The sequence below is a fragment of the Branchiostoma floridae genome, chromosome 12 (assembly GCF_000003815.2).
Source record: "Branchiostoma floridae strain S238N-H82 chromosome 12, Bfl_VNyyK, whole genome shotgun sequence".
NCBI lineage: Eukaryota > Metazoa > Chordata > Leptocardii > Amphioxiformes > Branchiostomatidae > Branchiostoma > Branchiostoma floridae.
In genome coordinates, this window is record NC_049990.1 from 21,509,341 (window position 1) to 21,528,910 (window position 19,570).

Below are 19,570 nucleotides of genomic sequence, written 5' to 3' on the forward strand. Positions count from 1 at the left end.
GCAATTCCCCTCTAACATTTCATTGACAGTCATGAGAAAAAAATTGGTACACTGAACTTGGGCATCCCACCTTCAAATTAAAAAAGAATGAAGACTTGTTATGTTTTTTTTCTTTCCTTTATTGATTCCACAAAGCAGACATACACATGAAGGAGTATGGCTAAAATGTCTGAATTGTCTGGAAAAAATTATCTTGTTCATCATTTCGATCTTCCTTGGACTAATTGTTCTTGTGTTAAATGCTGGAATGGTACATTTGCAAATCAATATATATTGCATTACTGTCCGGGAGTACATTGCTAGACAGAGTCGTCCATTATGATAGAAAAGCTCATTGGATGACCTTTTGTATTGAGTGCTGAATTCATTTGTATTGTATTCAAGAAAAGGGGGGTGTCTACTCTCAATGATTGTAACACATGTTGAAGTGGTTACAAAATGTAATTTTTCATCGATTTCCCATCTTAAATTTGTTTGTAAATGTGTCTGTTGAAAGAATTACCTCCAAAAGTATGTATACTTCTATTGGCAAGTGACCTCTTTCATTGTCAGGAATTCTCAAACCCCAGGTTTTTCTCTGTCTTGTATTGAGAATCAATTTACCTCAAAGCAATGAATGATTTATTGGCTATTGACATTTAAACATCGCAGATTGAAATTCTTTTCAAATCCTGTCTAAATGATTATTGTCATTATAAAATTTGCATCAATACCAAATTGAAGAAAATTGGGCATATCTTTTATCTGTAATTTAACGTTAGCACAAGGAGTTGACATGGGCAGCTCAAGTAGTTGTTGTGACGGCTTAGTATGGAGATGTAGTATTTCCCTTGGACACGTCTGTGTTTATCGCCTTCCTCCCTTACATAGTTGGCATAGCAGGTCTGGTGTAAGCTTAGCATAGACGGGGACATCCACACTATCAAAACACACAGGGCAGAGATCCTCGTCGTGCCTGGAACATGTTCTAAATACATCCATACCAGCTCGGTGTCTCTTTTTACGGACACACAAGACGATCATCGTTATTTCATCATCACTTGCCACTGGAAGGCAGGGAGTCTTTGAACGCTTCGCGAAAACATTTCAACAATGTCAATTGGCTGCTTAGTTTCCGTATTTCCTAACACCCATAGACCTATCTGTCCCATGCTGACTAGTTAAAAAAAGTTAAAGTCCTTCCTGTGCCTGATGGCGCATAGGGCGGCGCCCATCTCCGTTTCAATAGCCCTTGGGCCACACAACACAATCACTACAGCAGGGGGCTAGACCACTAGTAGTGGTGTGTGTTCAAAGTTCCATACTCTTTCCCGAGTGCTAAGCAGAGAAAGCAGCATGTACCATTTTTAAAGTCTTTGGTATGACTCGGCTGACTAGTCCAGCCAAATATAGGCAAACTTGGCTAGCCATGTGAGAAGTTCTTGCAACACTTATTTTCCAGTCACCGTTGTGTAATGCTTACACGAGCCCGGCTGGTTTTATTGGATGATGTGTATATTTAGGGGATTAGTGTCGCCAGTTATGTAATACATCCTTGGCTGGGGTGCGAGGTCACATTCGGCTGGGCACAGTTGCCAAACATGGCCCCGGAGTCTATTGATAGACAGTGTGAGAGTTGGTGGTGAATTGTGTCCTGAGGGGTACAACCAAGACTGATGTCTACAAGCTGATATCTAACAGCTATCTGGAAAATGCAAATCAAAGGTTCTGCAAGGGTCACCATGACCTTAGCTAAGTCTCTACCAGATTCCATGTGTTTCTGAAAAACTTAGAAATTGCCAAGCGAGGAGACAGTCATACAATTCTAAGGTGCATCGTTCCCACATGGGCCAATTTCTCATTTTCCAGCCACTCTTTGGGTCGGGTACACTAGGCTAGGGTGGAATATGCCTACGTAGTATATAATTTGAGAGAGATTTGGTTTCGTTGCCATACTAATACATGTAATACCTGTTCACTGCACCGCCATTTAGAGAAGTCTCGCTAGTTATATATAATCAACTCACCTGCTTCTTGATGTACGATGCCTGTTTCTTTTTCCAATAACCAATTACTGACCTTGTTCCTATTCGTATACAGTCAGACTTGCCCAAGACGACCACCCGGGAGACCGGAAAAAAACGGTCGATTTGGACAGGTGGTCGCTGAGAAGAGTATCGACTCAAAACATGCCCGATGCAAAGTATAAATGGTTTCCGTTGTGTTTAGTGGCAAATAGCAAGCACACTGCACGCACGCAAAGAAGCGAGGTCTTTAATGTCAAATACAACACGCACACTGTAAACTGTAAATTTAACCCCAAAATCCGACACAAACTGGCCGATTTCGGCACAAAATTGCGCTAGTTATCATAAAAAATCAATGAAAACCTCAATTTTGAAAATGATGCGGTCGTTATGGGTCTCAATTTGGGCCAGTCGCGGTCGCGTTGGCCAGGTGGTCGCTGAGAAAAGGTCGCTTAATGCTTACGTCAATGGGAAAATAAATCGGGACCGAGAAAAGGCGGTCGAAATGGCCAGGTGGTCGCTGAGAAGAGGTGGTCGCTCGGGCAGGTTTGACTGTACTACCATATCGTCCATATACTTTGTGCCCTGCAGTGCACACTGAAAATTCTGTGTTCTTTATTTCTTCGGTTGTACAGTGACAGGGTCGTTGTTAACCATATCTATTTTTGTTTGTTTGTTTGTTTGTTTATCATTTATCGAAGGCCTACATGTGTACCCAGCGTAAGATACTGTCTGTTCCCAGTGGAAGTTGGTGCAGTAGTGTTGGGTAAGGCTGTGTTTGTGTTGGTCAGGTTTCACTGGTCAAACAGTGCAGGCTGCACCAAAGTCTGGTAAACATGCTGGACAAATAGGGTGCAAATACTTGTTTTCCAATCAGACGTTTCACAGTTACTGACAACTTGAAGCTCACTAGGAGTCTGTTAAGATAAAAGTCCCATAGCCTTTTTGAGGCCATGTGTCACAATTTTAAAAACTGTGTTATGAAATGCAAACATGCAATACTTTTTTTCTGAAAATTGTTGTACATGTATATATTAGTTTCTTTCTGTTCTTCTATACAACATTCAATTTTCTCAGTTGGGGGGCACAATAGAACAAGTGGTTTAGTTCAAAATGTATGTGGCAACGTGAAAACGGTATGTTTCAACTTGACACATAATTTCAATTCAAAAGTTGATATTTTACAAGACCCACATGGACATGTCTTCTTACTTCTTTAGGTCTTACACAGTTATGCCTTGGAATAGAGCTTCTGAACCAGGAAGTCTCCTAGAACGAGTTTTAAGTTCAAACTCCCTAAAAAGTAAAGCATCATGCATAACATTGTTGGCTCAACTAATCTAGGATCTCAACTCTTCAATTTTCTTTCCATACAACTGAATGACCACACAGTCAAGCATTTCCCAGGATGAAACCCTTGCAGCATTCTCCCGATTTGATGTGCAGCTTCGATTTCCATCTGGCAATGTTATTATTGTGTTGAGCAGCTATGGGGCAGACTAGGAAGAAACAAGTTAGAGAAGTTCAAAAAACTGAAAACAGAGGTGCTTTTTGACTTGAAAAAAAATGAGTCTTATTTTAGTGGAAAGCTTTAATAAGCCATGGAGAATTGAAAGAGGTCTACTGTGATGAACAACTGTTTTACCAGATAATGTTAAGTTTTTAACAGATGCTGATGTACACTAATTGATATCATTGGTGATATATTTTACTTGTCATTTACAATTGATTGTTGTAACTAGTTAACAATGTGTATGATATTGTCTTAAAGAATCACAAAAATGATCAAGGGTAAAAAAAGGTGAAAATGTCTTTAATGTTTTATATGATTTTGAAAAATTCTGAGATTTTAGCCACACTACTAGACTCTAGAAATGTTTCAAATTAACTAATGATTGAGAGGAGGGAAATAATTCCACCGTTTCTTGAATGAAATAAAATTGTGTCTTCACTTTATTACCTTACGCCCCTCCCCTTCAAGTAGAAGAATCATAAGTCACAAGACTTGTATGTTGTAATGTTTGGTTATGATCCTTATCTCCAATGGGTGGACCTTACACTTGTATACAGGGTTGAAGCCTGACAACAGGCATTGCTTGTTTGCTGCTAAAGAGCTACCAGACTGTTTGTTATTGCCAAATCCCTCCAACAACTGTGTAAATAGCACCAGTGGGCAACTTTAGGTCAAACTTGTTGGTACGTCTTGGAATAAACATGTCTTTAAAAAAATTAGCATTGTCTTAAAATGCCTTAAAATAGTATTGGCTATGTTCGGCTTAAGAAACAAAAACTGAACATCAAAAGAACACAAATATCTCTCAAAATGGACTTTAACTAAAGAACAAAGAAGTTTGAGAACAACAAATTGACTCAAAGCTGCCCACATAGCCCAAGAATGGTACCATTTATTTTTCCAATGGAAAAGAGCGGAGTCTAGTACCTGTACGACACAGGCACACTGAATGTGTATGAGTTGAAGTGAAGTCTGTAACTAGAAGAAGGCCTGCAGTGAGCCTGGGTACAAGACTATGTCTCAAAGTGACTACAAAATGTAGGTCAAACAGTTTGAGTGGATGGGTCTTCATGATTGTTATTTTACAAGTTAAGAAAAAGCTTATAATTAAAGGACACTGTTGTACTAAAGAGAGATGCTTAGTTCCTGTGAAAATCTCTACATTTGTTCAATACAATTCTGTTAATATATATTAATACCATATCAACTGTTCCATGAATGTTTAGAGTGGAAGTTTTAGTGGTAGGGTTAGAAAGTGTATCCTAGCTTTAGCCCCATAGCGTTTTTGCATGCATTGAAGAATATTGAAAGCTGGCAATCTACGTAAGTGCACAGTTTTTCAGTGAAAACAATGATTTGTTGAAAGTTTGTTTTGTATAATTAGTGTACTGCAACTGATATTGTCACAACAGACCACAGCTCTGTAAAATGGTTGACAGCATTAATAAATTTAAAAGCACAGAGAAGATTGAGGACTCAGTGATTGTTGATGAATGAATGAATGAATGAACTGAACAATTTGATGAATAAATTATCCTAGGCTTGTAATACATCATAGGAATGGATCTATTTTTAACCGTTTAAACCAGGCTTCGTGCTAAATCTCTATTCACCAAGGCACAGGATTGATCCCAATTTGCGAGTCCCATCCATCACCCATGATCCAAATCCGGCTCCAAGGGAGACCAAGCTGGATTCACTGAGTCGGGATTCATAAGTCAGATTACCTAGTAGGTGAGTCCAGATTTGTGAAGCCTGGTATGAACAGGATCTTATACCACTATCTATACTTAAGGTGGTATCTCACTGCACTTGGGGCACTGGTGCGGCACTACGGGGTTCAAAAGATTACTCAACGAATTTCAGAGATAAAAATGCATGAATTTTCTTACATTTTTTTTGTCTTTTCAGTCATGCTTTTATGTATTACCAGGGCTCGAAATTCATTTTTGGTATTAGGTGCACTAGTGCACCCAGCTTAGAAAATTGGGTGCACCAAATTTTTTTTGGGTGCACCATATATAATAAAGTAGAATGCCAGAAAAAACTAATAAAAAAACTTAATTACAAGCTAATTTTGTTAATCTTTCTAACACTTAGATGTCAAGAATATGATGTATACTAGTCTAAGTATACTTTGATATTTTACATACATAAACCTAAGAAAATATTTGGGTGCACCCTGTGCACCCACAGAAAAGAATTGGGTGCACAGCTCCAATTTTGGGTGCACCTGGGTGCACATGCACCCAGTATTTCGAGCCCTGATTACGCAATATCAAATTTATAGAAAATTGGCAAAAATAACATTAGTGCCGCATTGAACGAACCCCCAGTTCCGCACAGGTGCCCCAAGTGCAGTGAGATACCACCTTTAGGTATACAGTCAGATAACTTGGCTATATTAGTAAATGTAAATGACTTCTGACGACTTTCTGTAAAAAGTAGGGGCCAGTGGGCAAACCATTATAATAGTGATGCTGGTTCAGAGGTATGTATGGATGCTACTTGCTATCAATACATGTCATATTAATTCTCAGTGGGAATGTAAATGGATCTTGGCCATTAGGAAAATAAGCAATTAAGTAATTAGAATAACACGAGAAGCAGTTTATAATTCCAATCAAAGGTTGCATCACTTGGTGCTCTATACGAGGATTTATATTGAGTTCTTAATTGCTATCTTCTTGAAGGATGAATATTAGACACTTGAGATTTTAATCTACGACTGATGAGGGAAACAGAATATCATTGGCAGACAAATTCTGACACTCAAAATCATTTTTAATGCCAAAATTAGAACATTTCACTCACATTTCTCCAAAATAACTTTGTACGTAAGAGTTATATATACATCCATCCCTTTAATGTCACACAATTACAAACAAGAGAAGATATTTAAAAGTCAGCAAAAGTACCCATAAAACGATTGCTTACATCCTATCACAAACACTTAACAAAATCGTACAAAACATAAAGCCTTGTTTACATCAATCCAAAACAACAGCTATGATAAACACAAACAGTTTACCTGAAACACAAACAACAGCCAAAACTTTGTACTAAACAGATCCTCACACGTCAGTGACGAAGGCATGTTTGAGGCCATTCCTTCAAAGTGTCACCATTTTCAAACACAAAACAAGACACAGACATTAGAAAAAATATATTCAAGAAGAAACAAACACACCCATACACCACTTGATATGGTAAGAATTTTATCTGTGATAAATATCCTGAAAATGGTATCAATGTCGAACATTATCATTGAATCCTGAACAAAAATTTTCTCAGTTTCTCCGGTCATTTAAGCCTTTGAGAAGGTCTTCCCATAGGACAACACTGAATTGTACAAAAAGTGAACCAAATCACATGGACCAGGCTTTTTATTGAGAAGTTTTCCCTTCAAACAGAATTCTTGAAAATCAACATTTTCACCTATAATTCATAATCACAGAATTCACAATGATTATTAGTTTATCCATCTACCAATAAGTTCACTAGGAAAAGGCCATAAGCTGACACACTGTGTAAAATGACATTCAACACATTAAAAGCAAAAATTGTGCCAAGTCATATAGAAAATAAAAACAGTTACTGCATTCTTTAAAACTTTAAAAGAAACCACAGCACTTAAGGTTGCAGGGCAAACACTGCAATCAAATGAACCCAAATCCAGGCCACAGGAAAATTACATCAATTTTCATTAATGTTATTGATATGTACATCAAACAAGGAATTTGCCACTTTAAAAGCTTCAAGTAATAAGATATGTGAGAAAAATGGAACCACAAAATATACATTCGTCAAACGATAGTCAAATGTAGCCAGAAATATAAGCAACATTTTTTGTCAATCTCTGTAGACTATAGACTAATCACTCCTTATGAGATGTGATGCTATCTTAAGTTCATGTCCAGCATGAGAAAAGACAACCATTGTGTTTTTGTTCATCTCCACTTCAAGTAAGCAAAAGAAAATAAAGAGGCAACTTACATGTGTGAGAAGAATACAACCTCTTCTTAAAAATTATTGACACTCAAACCTTCAAAGGACGGACTTTAGAAATATGTTAATCACAATCTGACAAATGGTCGACTGAAATGTCCACAATTCATGCAGTACAACTAGCCACCTATTAAATATATTTTACCATCATAAAACCACTGAGTTCTGCAATGTGTAGATACTCTATATCACTATATAATATGTGCACGTATCAAAGTACCCCAAAACACCTTACAAATAACACTTACTCTCAAAATACACTCTGACTACCTCTTATAAAACACACTTGTACAGTTTGTAAGAGCACACTTAGAGACCTCCTACTAGTATAATCATATATGTACACCATAAACATCAGTCCTAACTAGCAGCATTAAAACTTCACCTACGAGACGACAAAAAAAAAGCAGCACGGTGAAGATTATGTTACAGAATCATACAGTCAGTCTAGCAACTTTGAAAATAAAACCATTACATTTTATATGCAAAGGTGAGAAGTACCACCTGCATATGCAGGTTAGTGCAGGTAAAAGTTGGGCTGTGCAGGTATTTCTTAATGTATACCTGCACCAGGTATCACTGTGCATTATTGTAAGTGGACTTTACGTTACTGTACTGGTTGTATTGTCGCAAGTTATCTGATGCAACAAATAATAAAGATGATCAACTCCCAGTGTGATCTTAATCTTTATAAAATCGGCAAATATCTGTGCAGCACCGAATATGCTGATAGATGGTGCAGGTAACATTTCTCTAGATCTGGTGCAGGTAATTTCAAAAGTTACCTGCATCTCCTACCAGGGAGATACCATTACCAAAGAAAGGGGGGGAGAAGTGTTTAGGCCTGTGTCTCTTCATCCAGATCTTCAGTGCTGTCGCTCTCCTCAGTGCTGGAGGGTGCGGACCCCCTCCTGGTGCCTCTGTTTGGTTCCTTCCGCTGTTGAACACTGGCGGATCTCCAAATAGAGGGGCCCTGGAAAAGACGCAAAGTTGTCAATGACACACAAAGAATGTTTAAAAGTTCCTATAAAAAAGTAAATACTATATGCTTTGACTTTGGCTAGCCATCCATCCATGACAGATAGTGGCATTCTTTTTACTCTAAATATCACAAAGTTTTTTGCACATTATGACTGCTGAGGTATTGTTTTGGGCACTGACTAATTGAGAATCTTGATCCATTCACAGAAGGAAAATCCCTACAATCACCAAGGGTACCATGGGTTCACAAAGAACAAATACTTGGGGATCTACAATACAAGAGTTTCTGACAAGCAATTCGCTTTTGTATCTAGTTTCCTGGATGTCTAACCTTCATTGACTCAGCAATCCATCCAAACTATGAATTTAGTATGATGTATTCATACACAAATATCAAGACCAACAACAATGTTTCAAACAGACTGAAAAATTTTCCCTAACATAAATCTTGATACAGTGTAGGTCCAGAGATACGAACTACAAGTACACAAACACAAAGTATGTAATAAGAGGACCTCACCAGCCAGTCACTCTTGACAAAGGTCATGATACAGTGTAAATCCTGAGGGCTGATCTACCAGACCATTGCACCTTACTGTAACAATTATAGTACAAGTACACCTTCACAACAAGACAAACACAAAGTATCTAGCTATATTAAGAGGACCTCACCTGCCAGTCACTCTTGACGAAGGCCATGATACAGTGCAGGTTGCCGCCAGTCTTGCGGGTTTTCCTGGTCTGCAGCCCGAGGTGCAGCCGGCGGATGTCCAGGTACGTGGGGTTCTGACAGTTCAGGTCTGTGGAGATGTCACTCCATCTACAGGGTGGGAGGGGGGGGGTTGTCACACTGGTCAATGACTACTTGAACTGATCGTGAGAAATCTTAGGATCAAACTGTGATAAAGGTCATTTTCTCCCAAGTTAATTGCCCAGGGAGAAAAATAAGCATGCATCATCAAATGAAAGAGTTTTTTACTTGCTTTAACCTAATCTAGAATCTTGTTCTAACCTTACTCTAACACACCTGACCACCCCCTCAACATGTTCATTAGATGTATGACCATGAGTGAAGCCTGTACAGTGTGTAGTCACCTGATACAGTGTAGACCTGGGTGTTTCCTACTGGGGTCACCAATCAGCAGCCATGTCTCAACTTCATCCTGCTGGAGGTCAGCTCTGGAAACACAGTTAACATTCAGTAAGCCGAGGGCCATATATAACAAAGCCCACTTGACATTTTTTCAGAAGCATCTTGAGATACTTTTGAGATGCTTTAAAAGTGTCTGAAAAAAATCTTGAAATCTTCTGAAAGAATCTTGAGACTTAATAAAAAGCTCTCAAGATTCTCATGAAAAATGTTAAGATTGACTTAAAACATCTCAAGGTTTAACCACTAAATCTCATGATTATTGGAATAAATCTTTTAATAAGACTTTTTTTATTTTCAACGAGACGTGAAGACCTTTTTTCACGACTTCAGGGAAATTCTGGCTGGTTCACATTGTACTGCAGCACAGGTGTCCCTCCTTACAGTTCAGATGTGGTCACAAATGTAAAGTATTTACACATGTACAGACCACTTTATATCCAGAGCACCATACATACCTGTAGGCATGAGTTGCTTTGAGAGGCACGTCTTCAAATCCAATAGGACAGAAATAGTGGTTCTGGCAGTGGTAAATAAACGTCATGTTGTCGTCGCGCAGACCGTTCTTCACGTTTGCCAGCGCCGTTTCGTCCGTGGTGCCCATGGTGCGCCCCTTCCCGTGAGGTTTGTAGAGGTAGTAAGCCCTCCCGCGCACCCCGTAGTGGTTGTTCAGGAGAGTAAACCACCTCATCAGTGTGGAGTTACCTGTGAAGGGTCCGAACCTGATCTCACCGAACGGAGGTTTGAAGCCCAGAACATTCAGAGCCTCCTCCTGGGTGATGGGGCTGTGGCTGAGAGGAAAACAGCCTGATTAAATCTCGCTTATAGCAGCCTGTACATCATCTTACTATATTATCAGCTGGCCTCCAAGGGGCCAGTTACAGCCCCAGACAGCAGAGTCTGTCACTCTGTCTTGCACAGACAAAGACGAAAATATAGGAGAGGAAGTTATTTCTTACACACTTCCATCACTAGGGGTGTGGGGGGTGGGGGGGGTTACCAGGTACAAAAAAATGTTTTTCTTACTGGACCAGTGCAGAAAAAAATGGACCTAAAAAAATCAGTGGACCGGATGTTGGACTGATTCAAAAAATAACAGATTATTTCGGCAGGCGTTCATTTGTATTGGGGCTTACAGATTCAAGAAAAGAACAAGAGCAAAGTAGACAAGAGGAGAGTTGATAGTCATTCTTATAATTGATAAGACTGATAGCATGTGAAAATGTGAATAAACTCATAGGTTTCTTAGTAAGCTTGATATGTTCCATACTTGATTAGTTTACATCATGCTCCAATTGTGCTAGCAGCTATTATAGAAAATATAAACTAACTGAATGGTACATAGACTTCTTCCCAACTGTGACTTCAAGTTGGCATAATTTGGTCTGTTGTTTGACAAAGAAGGATGGATGAAATGACACTAAACAGTCCATCATATTGGTCACACTAACTTGATCACATCTTCTTCCCTGTAAACATGAACAGATGGTAAAGTAGCAGGTGATTGAATCATGGCTTGTAACAAAGAAAAAAGCTAACCTGCCACCCCCCAGTGTGCTGAATAGGAAGTTCCAGCAGGAGACGAGTGAAGAGATGCCACATGACTTCTGGTACTGGGGTCGGCTCATGCAGTACCTACAGGAGGGGGGAGCAGGGTTAGAAACAACACCACCAGATGGACAAACAGGTAAGTCAATATATTCTCTATTTGTACATATACCTAAGGAGATGTACACATGAAAAGACTCTCCATGGGTAAACAAGTTGCTGGTACTAGTGGTAGATATTTCTAATTCAATCTACATGTTGAAATCCCTTAAAATTATAGCAAATATTAATCATTATAAATATATAGCTCTTATAAGCACAAGGCCTGGTGTTGGTTATGAAGTGAAAAAATTCATTTAGCACAGAATGAATCAATTTTAATCATTACAGCTTTTCATTCATAGTTACTACTACATCATGTACCACTTCATATGTTTCAACAGCTCGGACATGTTGTAACAGACTACATTCGTCTTTCATAAGGGACATAGAATAGGAGTCCCGTGTTGCTTCAAGCACGTAAAAAAGCCTCAGATTACTGAGATTGGGTGCCTACTGGCTACAATGATACACCAAGGTGAGTTAACTAATTACAGTACATCATATCATAAATTGTGTCCAACTGTGCAGCAGCTCCCCCTACCATCTCCTGAGGTCCAGCACCTTCCTGAGAGCCATCTGCTCAGGAGTGACGTCTGTGGTGACGGCGGAATATTCCTTCTTCACATCCTTCTTCTCTTCCTGCTGTTTGTTGTCTGGCTCGGAGGTGTTCTGGACATAACCTGAGACAACAAAAAGTAAACTTTAAGATGTTCCAAACGTCTTGATTTATACAACATACAAAAGAATCTAAATCCTTTTTATTTCCCCAAAAGCCTGTTATTCGTAGCTTTCTTCGGTGGCGGCGCAGATTTCGCCGTGCGGCCAATACTTCCTGATATTAGTGTGCAATAGCGGTAACGCGGTTTCGTCGCCTGATTACCCAGATGGTACGTTCTATGTGCATTGTGGGTGTTTTAGCGCCTTCGGAGCTCGCGGAAAACGTATCCTCACGATTTCCCTTCTTTTTCCTCAGCATACAAAGAAAATATTGACCTTTCTTGCCATATTAGTCATTATCCCAAGAAAACTATTTTTTTCCATTTTGAGGCCTGTAAAAAATGCCCCAAAATTGCAATTTTTTTGTAAAAATTGTATGTTATTCATCGTTTTTACCAAAAATAACATTTCTACAGAAAATGTGACCTGAGTCTGTCAGTCAGTGACAAGGCACCTTTTTCTATCCGAAACATTGAATTTTCTGAAAATCAATGTTTTGAGAAGCGCATAGTACTTTTCTGAGAGACAGTCAAATTGGCCCCAATTCATAAAAAAACTCCAAACCGAGACCTCCTTCCACCGCCTTTCACAAGGATGCAATATCTAGCAAGAAAGGCAAGGAATCCAACCCGTGACCTCCCTGTCTCGTGTCCGCTAGCCTAGCTACTCCACGATTTGACACCACAATACCTTTAATGAGGAAGGATGAGAAGCTGAAAGTTGACATCTCTTAGTCTTACCTCGTTTGACCTTTCTGTTGACCTTGTTCTTGACCCAGCTGCTCATGTCCACCTCCCATGATTCCGAGCGGTGCTGCGGTGACCTCTGACCTGCCTGGCTCAGGTCAGCAGGGCAGGACTGGGAGGTCGGTACCTCGGTGACGGCTCCGCCAATCAAGTCTCGCAGCACGGCCTCAACCATGTCCTCTATCGGGGGTGCAGGTATCGCGGCTGTTTGTTGGAGGGGAAAGAAAATATGTTTCATATGATATGATTGGTTAACATTTTTCTCAAAAAATGTGACTTTCCAGAGAAGTTTTCTAAGAATTTTAGCTGAATTTTCCTGAGGTTTTGTGCCAGATTCTGGCGTGCCGGACCTCTATATTATAAGAATGAAATGGTACTGCAGGGAACTGCAGAACAATGGCTGCATTCGCCTTGCAAAGCAAAAGTTGCATCTAAATCCATGCCCTTCCAATATGTGTTGTTGTTAGTACTTACCGTTGTTGTTGGATGTGTAGCGTTAGTTCACCTTTATCCGCGGGGTAACCTATATCCATTGTGTTGCTAAACAGGGTGTCCATGGATATTAAGTCGATGGACGGTAGTTTCAAATTGTACTTTTTAAGAAATATTGCTGTTTGAATCCATCATCTGTCGACTTGATTTCCCTAAATATGTTGTTCTTAAAAAGAACAGATAAAGGTTACCCTACGGATAAAGGTGAACTAGCGTTAATTGTTAGAATGTTGGATGTGTTATTGTTAGAACTTACCATTATTGCTGGATGTGTTGTTGTCAGAACTAAGGTTGTTGTTGGATGTGTTGTTAGAACTTACCATTGTTGTTGGATGTGTTGTTGTTAGAACTTACCATTATTGCTGGATGTGTTGTTGTCAGAACTAAGGTTGTTGTTGGATGTGTTGTTAGAACTTACCATTGTTGTTGGATGTGTTGTTGTTAGAACCATTGTTGTTGGATGTGTTGTTGTTAGAACTCACCATTGTTGTTAGATGTGTTGTTGTTAGAACTCACCATTATTGTTGGATGTGTTGTTAGAACTCACCATTGTTGTTAGATGTGTTGTTGTTGGGACTCTCACACTCTGGATCACACCCACTATCCCTCTCCTGGTCCTGTTCTCTTGTCTCTACCACAGGCTCGCGCCCGTACTTCACACATGAAAACATGTCTTCATCCCGAAACTCGATCTCCACATCTGCATCTGAGACCGGGGAACTCAAATTCTCCGCAAATACACCTCTGTTTGTTTCCTCAACTTCGCTCCTACTGCATTCTGGGATAAAGTCTGTTTCTTCTTCATCTTCTGGGAAAGAGGATCTCTTGGAGAGAGCCAGCTCTCCATTGGTCAGCTCAGAGTAGTTACACGCATCGTGATTGGTCGGTGAAGCAGCATCATGATGTTGTCCCTGTCTGAAGATGTTCTCTTTATCGTCGGTGTTCCCACTGTTCTCCTCTTCAGTGAAGTCGGATTCTGGTTCGGATTCCGAGGACAGTGGCGTTCCCAGGAGGTTCCCCATCCTGATCTACTTGGATTCAATCTCCTAGAAGATGTAGTAGAGGAGAAGCTTGAAAATATAAATGGTAACATAAGTCAAGGAGGTTAAAAAACAACCTCCTTGCATGAGTCAACATCCCAAATGCAACATATTGCAGCAATTCATTTATGATGGTTAGACTAGATTTAATGTTACATATGAGTGACATTTGCATGTGATCCTTACAAGTTCAAAAGTTGCTTCTAGTTACATATAACGTTACTCGTACCTGTATTGAATCGTTTTGCCAATTCATTTTACTGACACTAAAGAAGAGTGATGGATGTCACTTCCGGAATTAAATCTCTGTTTTTATCCATGCACCATCCAATTGTAAAGATTCAATTGTATTTGAATATTACTGTAATTTTTTTTCTGATTCCTTTATCTGAGAAGTCAGCTTGGCTCAGCATCATTCATAGTAAACTGTTAACGTTATATTGAAAATGAACACAACTCCGATCAGTAATGCTGGACAGAAACGAGTGGAGACACAGATGTCACCTCCAAAAAGAGGATGAACTGAACTGAACTGAACATATGATAATTGCAATTTTTTATAGCAACATTTAATGAGCTTTCTTCTCTTAGTTTAACCTCCTTGTTACAACATTGCAGTTCTTTGCTGACTATATATTTTAATCAAGAATAGCAAAGTTAATATCTAACGATATTTCAGTACTGAAGAACTCAAGATTGACCACGATTCCTGCAGTTGTCTTCATGCTGAGATGGAAACCAAACAACGGTTCTTTGTTCCTTCTTGGGTAAAATGATACATCTAGCCAAATGTTGTGGTTTTTCTACTTCCGCTACTTTGTAACATGCCAACACTGGCCTCTCTGTTAGAACACAACAAGTCTTTGTTACCGGCACTCTTTATACAATACTCGAAACAAAGGCTGAGGAATATCTAGATGAACCGCCTGGCACCAAAAGCTAGCCCCCCTCCCAGCTGTTTGAAGTTTCTGTATTTTTTCGGATCTGTTCAGAGCGTTTTCTTCCAAGATGATAAGACAAAGAAAGGTGTAAGAACCTGTAAACCTAACTCTTACCTCTTACCTTGAAATATCGACTGTTGAACGGGCGGTGAAGACGTTACATGGTCGCAGTTTTGAACCCGCACTATTGTCTTTACGACACTGTTTGTTTTGGTTCAATTCAAAATGGCTGGCCGACCCAGAATCTCGAAACGTTACTTCACCGTACAAAAGCGCCACCTAGCAGGTTGTTACATATTTGCATCAATCCTGATCGACCAAGAGGATTCCGGTGTTGCGCCAGGCAGTGTACTTCTCACTATGGCCGTTTCCAAGATTAAAAAAGTTTTCAGCCATACTGCAAATACTACACAGCAGCTTCAAAATAAGCATATACGTGCCGTGGGTTGCACACAAAAAAATGCTCTGATTGATAGACTGTCAAATATTAGCTGCGAATTACGATCAAAACTAGTGGCGGTTTTTTAGTTGTTTTCCGTCAGTTCCGCGAATTCCGTGTTGTTGTGTTTTGTACGTGTGTTTTCCAGTTCATAAATTGCGTTTAGGAACAATGTAAAAAGTTATGTAATGGTCTAGTCGATGTAGCCAAGTCTGTCATAAAGAAATATCCAGCCTGTTCTATAGGCAATATTTGTGGCACACCCTTCGAATTCTAGCGAGCTTTATTTGGTGCTGTATATCACAGGCAGTTGATGCAAAAATTGCGGCCTTGTGGAAAAACATCGATGAACCTGCCCTACGGTTCGCCCGCCTTTTCACGGTGCCGTGTATACAGTAGAGTTTCTTCGGCCAGGCAGGAAACGGCTGGTTCCATTTTAGGCCGCTCTTCGCTTTTACGTCACAGTCATGTTGTCCAGGGCCCGGTAGTCTGACAGGCCTCTCCATGAGGTAGCAGGACACAGTATTTATGGTCTCATTGATGAGTTTTATGGTCTCATTGATGAGTTTTATGGTCTTATTGATGAGTTTTTTTTTTCTTTCCATAGACTTCTATGTTATGAATCGTGGTTTACATGGGCGCTATATAGATACAGATACAGATACAGATAATGAAGCTACGTGAAATATCAGCAAATTTGTCATTCTATGTTGAGCACATTTACATTATATCGTGGGGAAAAATTGCCAACTTCAACTATACAGAGGTTATTTTTTTATAGCAATTATAAGCTACGATTAGTTAATCCCCACAAAAGGCACTCTTTCGCTGTTAGTGTACAGCCGCACTACTCAGAACCCAGGACCAGACTTAGCGCGCGGCTGCAAAAGTTTACCTGCTAATTTCTTCAGTTACAAACAAGCTTTCACCAGTCTAACTTTTGAGATCAGTTCCGCTGGTAAAAAGGGAATTTCTCACAGCTAAAAACACGCGTCCATGCAGCCGTTCATTTCTTGGCTCGGATCTCGGAATAATACATCAATGAGACCTTAGGCGTACGAGTAAACTTGATGAAGGAGAGGTAAAATGCCTTGTTTAAAGGGGCAGCCAGATATAACCTGTGCTGCATGGTCACAGAAGGTGTCGACTCTGAGGCCGCGTATGATTTGGGTGGTGGTTGTGTATAAATGCGCCCCATTACGCAACTGCCCTTCTAGTGTGAGCTGGCTGCAGTTATTTGAACCCGCAGAGCGGCATTTCAAAGTGGACGCGAGAAGGCCGATAGGATTTTTAAAAAAAATTGTAGCTTGTATCCTGGTCTCGAACATATTCCTAAAGTGCACCCTAGTATATTTTTTCCGCGCCGAAGCCAGTCCACTTTGTGGCCCTTAAATATAGAAATCCTCATTGGTTGAAAATGTGTTCTGCTCCCTTCAAAGCAATTTACGCTGGAAGAAACAACTGGGGTAGACTATTGCACTTCCACCTAACACGACAGTTATTTGCCTTTCAGAATTATAGCTCCCGAGTCTCTTCTCTCCTCTACGCGTATCTTCAGGTACACTATGTTCGTGTGGGTCTTCGGAGCTTTTAGGCAACGCCAATTTCCTTTCTCTGCGCACCAGATATGGTACCCAAACCAATCTGCAAGACCGGACCAAAACTTTTGTACTACCGGGTCAAAGCTCAAATCTGACCGGAATCGTTAATATAGGGCAACTTTCCGTATTTCCGGAAAGGCGCAGAGGACCCACTTTCAGCCTACTCAAAATGATTAGGTACCCTTGGCAAAAGTGCCTATAGAATGTTTTTGTTGAGATATGTTTGGATTTTAGAGGTGAATATCATAGGTAAGGAATATAGCCTGTATATTGTGTAGAAAAAAAACCACCAGATTTTTAGTGATATTTGTGGTTTCAGTAGGCCTTAGAAGTTAGGTGTTTTGGTGTTATTCACAGGCAGTGAACTGAAAAGGGGTGAAGAGGCCACATCCTATGTTTTGATGGCGTATGATAAAATTCCGCCGTAAATTTTTTTTCTTTTTTTTTCCGTCAAATTACTCTTTAGAGGCCAGACAACCATGTAACCTTGCACAATTTGTTTGAAATTTCTGAAGTCCGATCGTAAGGGGTCGCTTTCCTGCGGTTACCGAATGGTTCGCTGAGCGGTTAGCGGTTACCCCCATGTGAGCCTTCATTCGTATGTAGAAAAGTGAAAAATAATTTTGGGTACTCAAATAACTTTCTACCTTCTCCCCACGTGTTTTACTATTACATTCAAGTGTTGAAAGTAACGCACACTTTTTTTTTAAATTTCTGAAGTCCGACCGTAAGGGGTCGCTTTTTTGCGGTTACCGAAGGGTTCGCTTAGCGGTTAGCGGCTACCCCTATGTGAGCCTTCATTCGTATGTAGAAAAGTTACAAATTAATTTGGGGTACTCAAAAAACTTTCTACCTTCTCCCCACGTGTTTAAATATGATATTCAAGCGTTGAAAGTAACGCACACTTTGTTTGAAATTTCTGAAGTCCGATCGTAAGGGGTCGCTTTTTTTGCGGTTACCGAAGGGTTCCCTTAGCGGTTAGCGGCTACTCCCATGTGAGCCTTCATTCGTATGTAGAAAAGTTACAAATTAATTTGGGGTACTCAAAAAACTTTTTACCTTCTCCCCACGTGTTTTACTATGATATTCAAGTGTTGAAAGTAACGCACACTTTGTTTGAAATTTCTGAAGTCCGATCGTAAGGGGTCGCTTTTTTGCGGTTACCGAAGGGTTCGCTAAGCGGTTAGCGGTTACCCCCATGTGAGCATTCATTCGTATGTAGAAAAGTTAAAAAGCAATTTTGGGTACTCAAATAACTTTTTACCTTCTCCCCACGTGTTTTACTATGATATTCAAGTGTTGAAAGTAACGCACACTTTGTTTGAAATTTCTGAAGTCCGATCGTAAGGGGTCGCTTTTTTGCGGTTACCGAAGGGTTCGCTAAGCGGTTAGCGGTTACCCCCATGTGAGCATTCATTCGTATGTAGAAAAGTTAAAAAGCAATTTTGGGTACTCAAATAACTTTTTACCTTCTCCCCAACGTGTTTAAATATGATATTCAAGTGTTGAAAGTAACGCACACTTTGTTTGAAATTTCTGAAGTCCGATAAGGGGTCGCTTTTTTTGCGGTTACCGAAGGGTTCGCTTAGCGGTCAGCGGCTACCCCTATGTGACCCTTCATTCTTTGTAGAAAACTTAAAATTAATTTGGAGTACTCAAATAACCACGGAAGGTATAATCGCAACATATGGCCAGAAAGAAACATCTATCCCCCAAACTATGCTGCCTATCCCCAGCGCCTTGGCCAGGTGCATGGCTGGGGACACATGGCTGTCGCACATGGCCTCGCCGCTCTTAAGGGCTCTTAAAAGAACCTCTCCCCATTGCAATGCATTGAGCGGCGTTCTTTTGCTCCTATTTTTTATATACCAAGCAAGTGCCGCCGGCTTTTAGCACCAAGACATGCCCGTCGCCCGTCCGCATCGACCTGGTGCGAAAGATCCGGTGCCCGGAGCCCTCTGAGCGCCTGGGGCGGTGATACCGGGTGTTCACCTGGGCAGGGCTATGACGTCATCGTGGCCTTGAGAACCACGGAAGGTATAATCGCAACATATGGCCAGAAAGAAACATCTATCCCCCAAACTATGCTGCCTATCCCCAGCGCCTTGGCCAGGTGCATGGCTGGGGACACATGGCTGTCGCACATGGCCTCGCCGCTCTTAAGGGCTCTTAAAAGAACCTCTCCCCATTGCAATGCATTGAGCGGCGTTCTTTTGCTCCTATTTTTTATATACCAAGCAAGTGCCGCCGGCTTTTAGCACCAAGACATGCCCGTCGCCCGTCCGC

At 40.4% G+C, this 19,570-nt stretch overlaps 1 protein-coding gene across 3 annotated transcripts; it reads right to left on the reverse strand.

Annotated features, from left to right (window-relative positions):
- Positions 1 to 8,158: 8,158 nt before the first annotated feature.
- LOC118427581 (basic immunoglobulin-like variable motif-containing protein) lies at positions 8,159 to 15,538 on the reverse strand. Of its 3 annotated transcripts, none has more exons than XM_035837432.1 (9): positions 15,359 to 15,538; positions 13,811 to 14,333; positions 12,766 to 12,975; positions 11,850 to 11,988; positions 11,198 to 11,293; positions 10,117 to 10,449; positions 9,604 to 9,687; positions 9,181 to 9,328; positions 8,159 to 8,500 (listed from the first exon to the last, which is right to left on the reverse strand). In XM_035837432.1, exons 2-9 carry the CDS (start codon positions 14,283 to 14,285, stop codon positions 8,366 to 8,368), a joined length of 1,620 nt encoding a protein of 539 aa, XP_035693325.1. In that variant the 5' UTR covers positions 14,286 to 14,333; positions 15,359 to 15,538; the 3' UTR covers positions 8,159 to 8,365. The 3 variants fall into 3 exon arrangements, with proteins under 3 accessions (XP_035693325.1, XP_035693324.1, XP_035693326.1); XM_035837431.1 differs by having other exon boundaries at positions 13,811 to 14,309; positions 15,359 to 15,537; XM_035837433.1 differs by lacking the exons at positions 13,811 to 14,333; positions 15,359 to 15,538 and adding an exon at positions 13,746 to 13,769.
- Between the last annotated feature and the right edge of the window lie 4,032 nt (positions 15,539 to 19,570).

Coding starts and splice junctions, on each gene's coding strand:
- LOC118427581 (XM_035837432.1), bottom strand. CDS start 14,285: ATGGGGAACCTCCTGGGAACGCCACTGTCCTCGGAATCCGAACCAGAA. Junction 9,329..9,603: donor CCAGGTCTACACTGTATCAG/GTGACTACACAC, acceptor CCCACCCTGTAG/ATGGAGTGACATCTCCACAG. Junction 8,501..9,180: donor TCGTCAAGAGTGACTGGCAG/GTGAGGTCCTCT, acceptor CGTCTTTTCCAG/GGCCCCTCTATTTGGAGATC.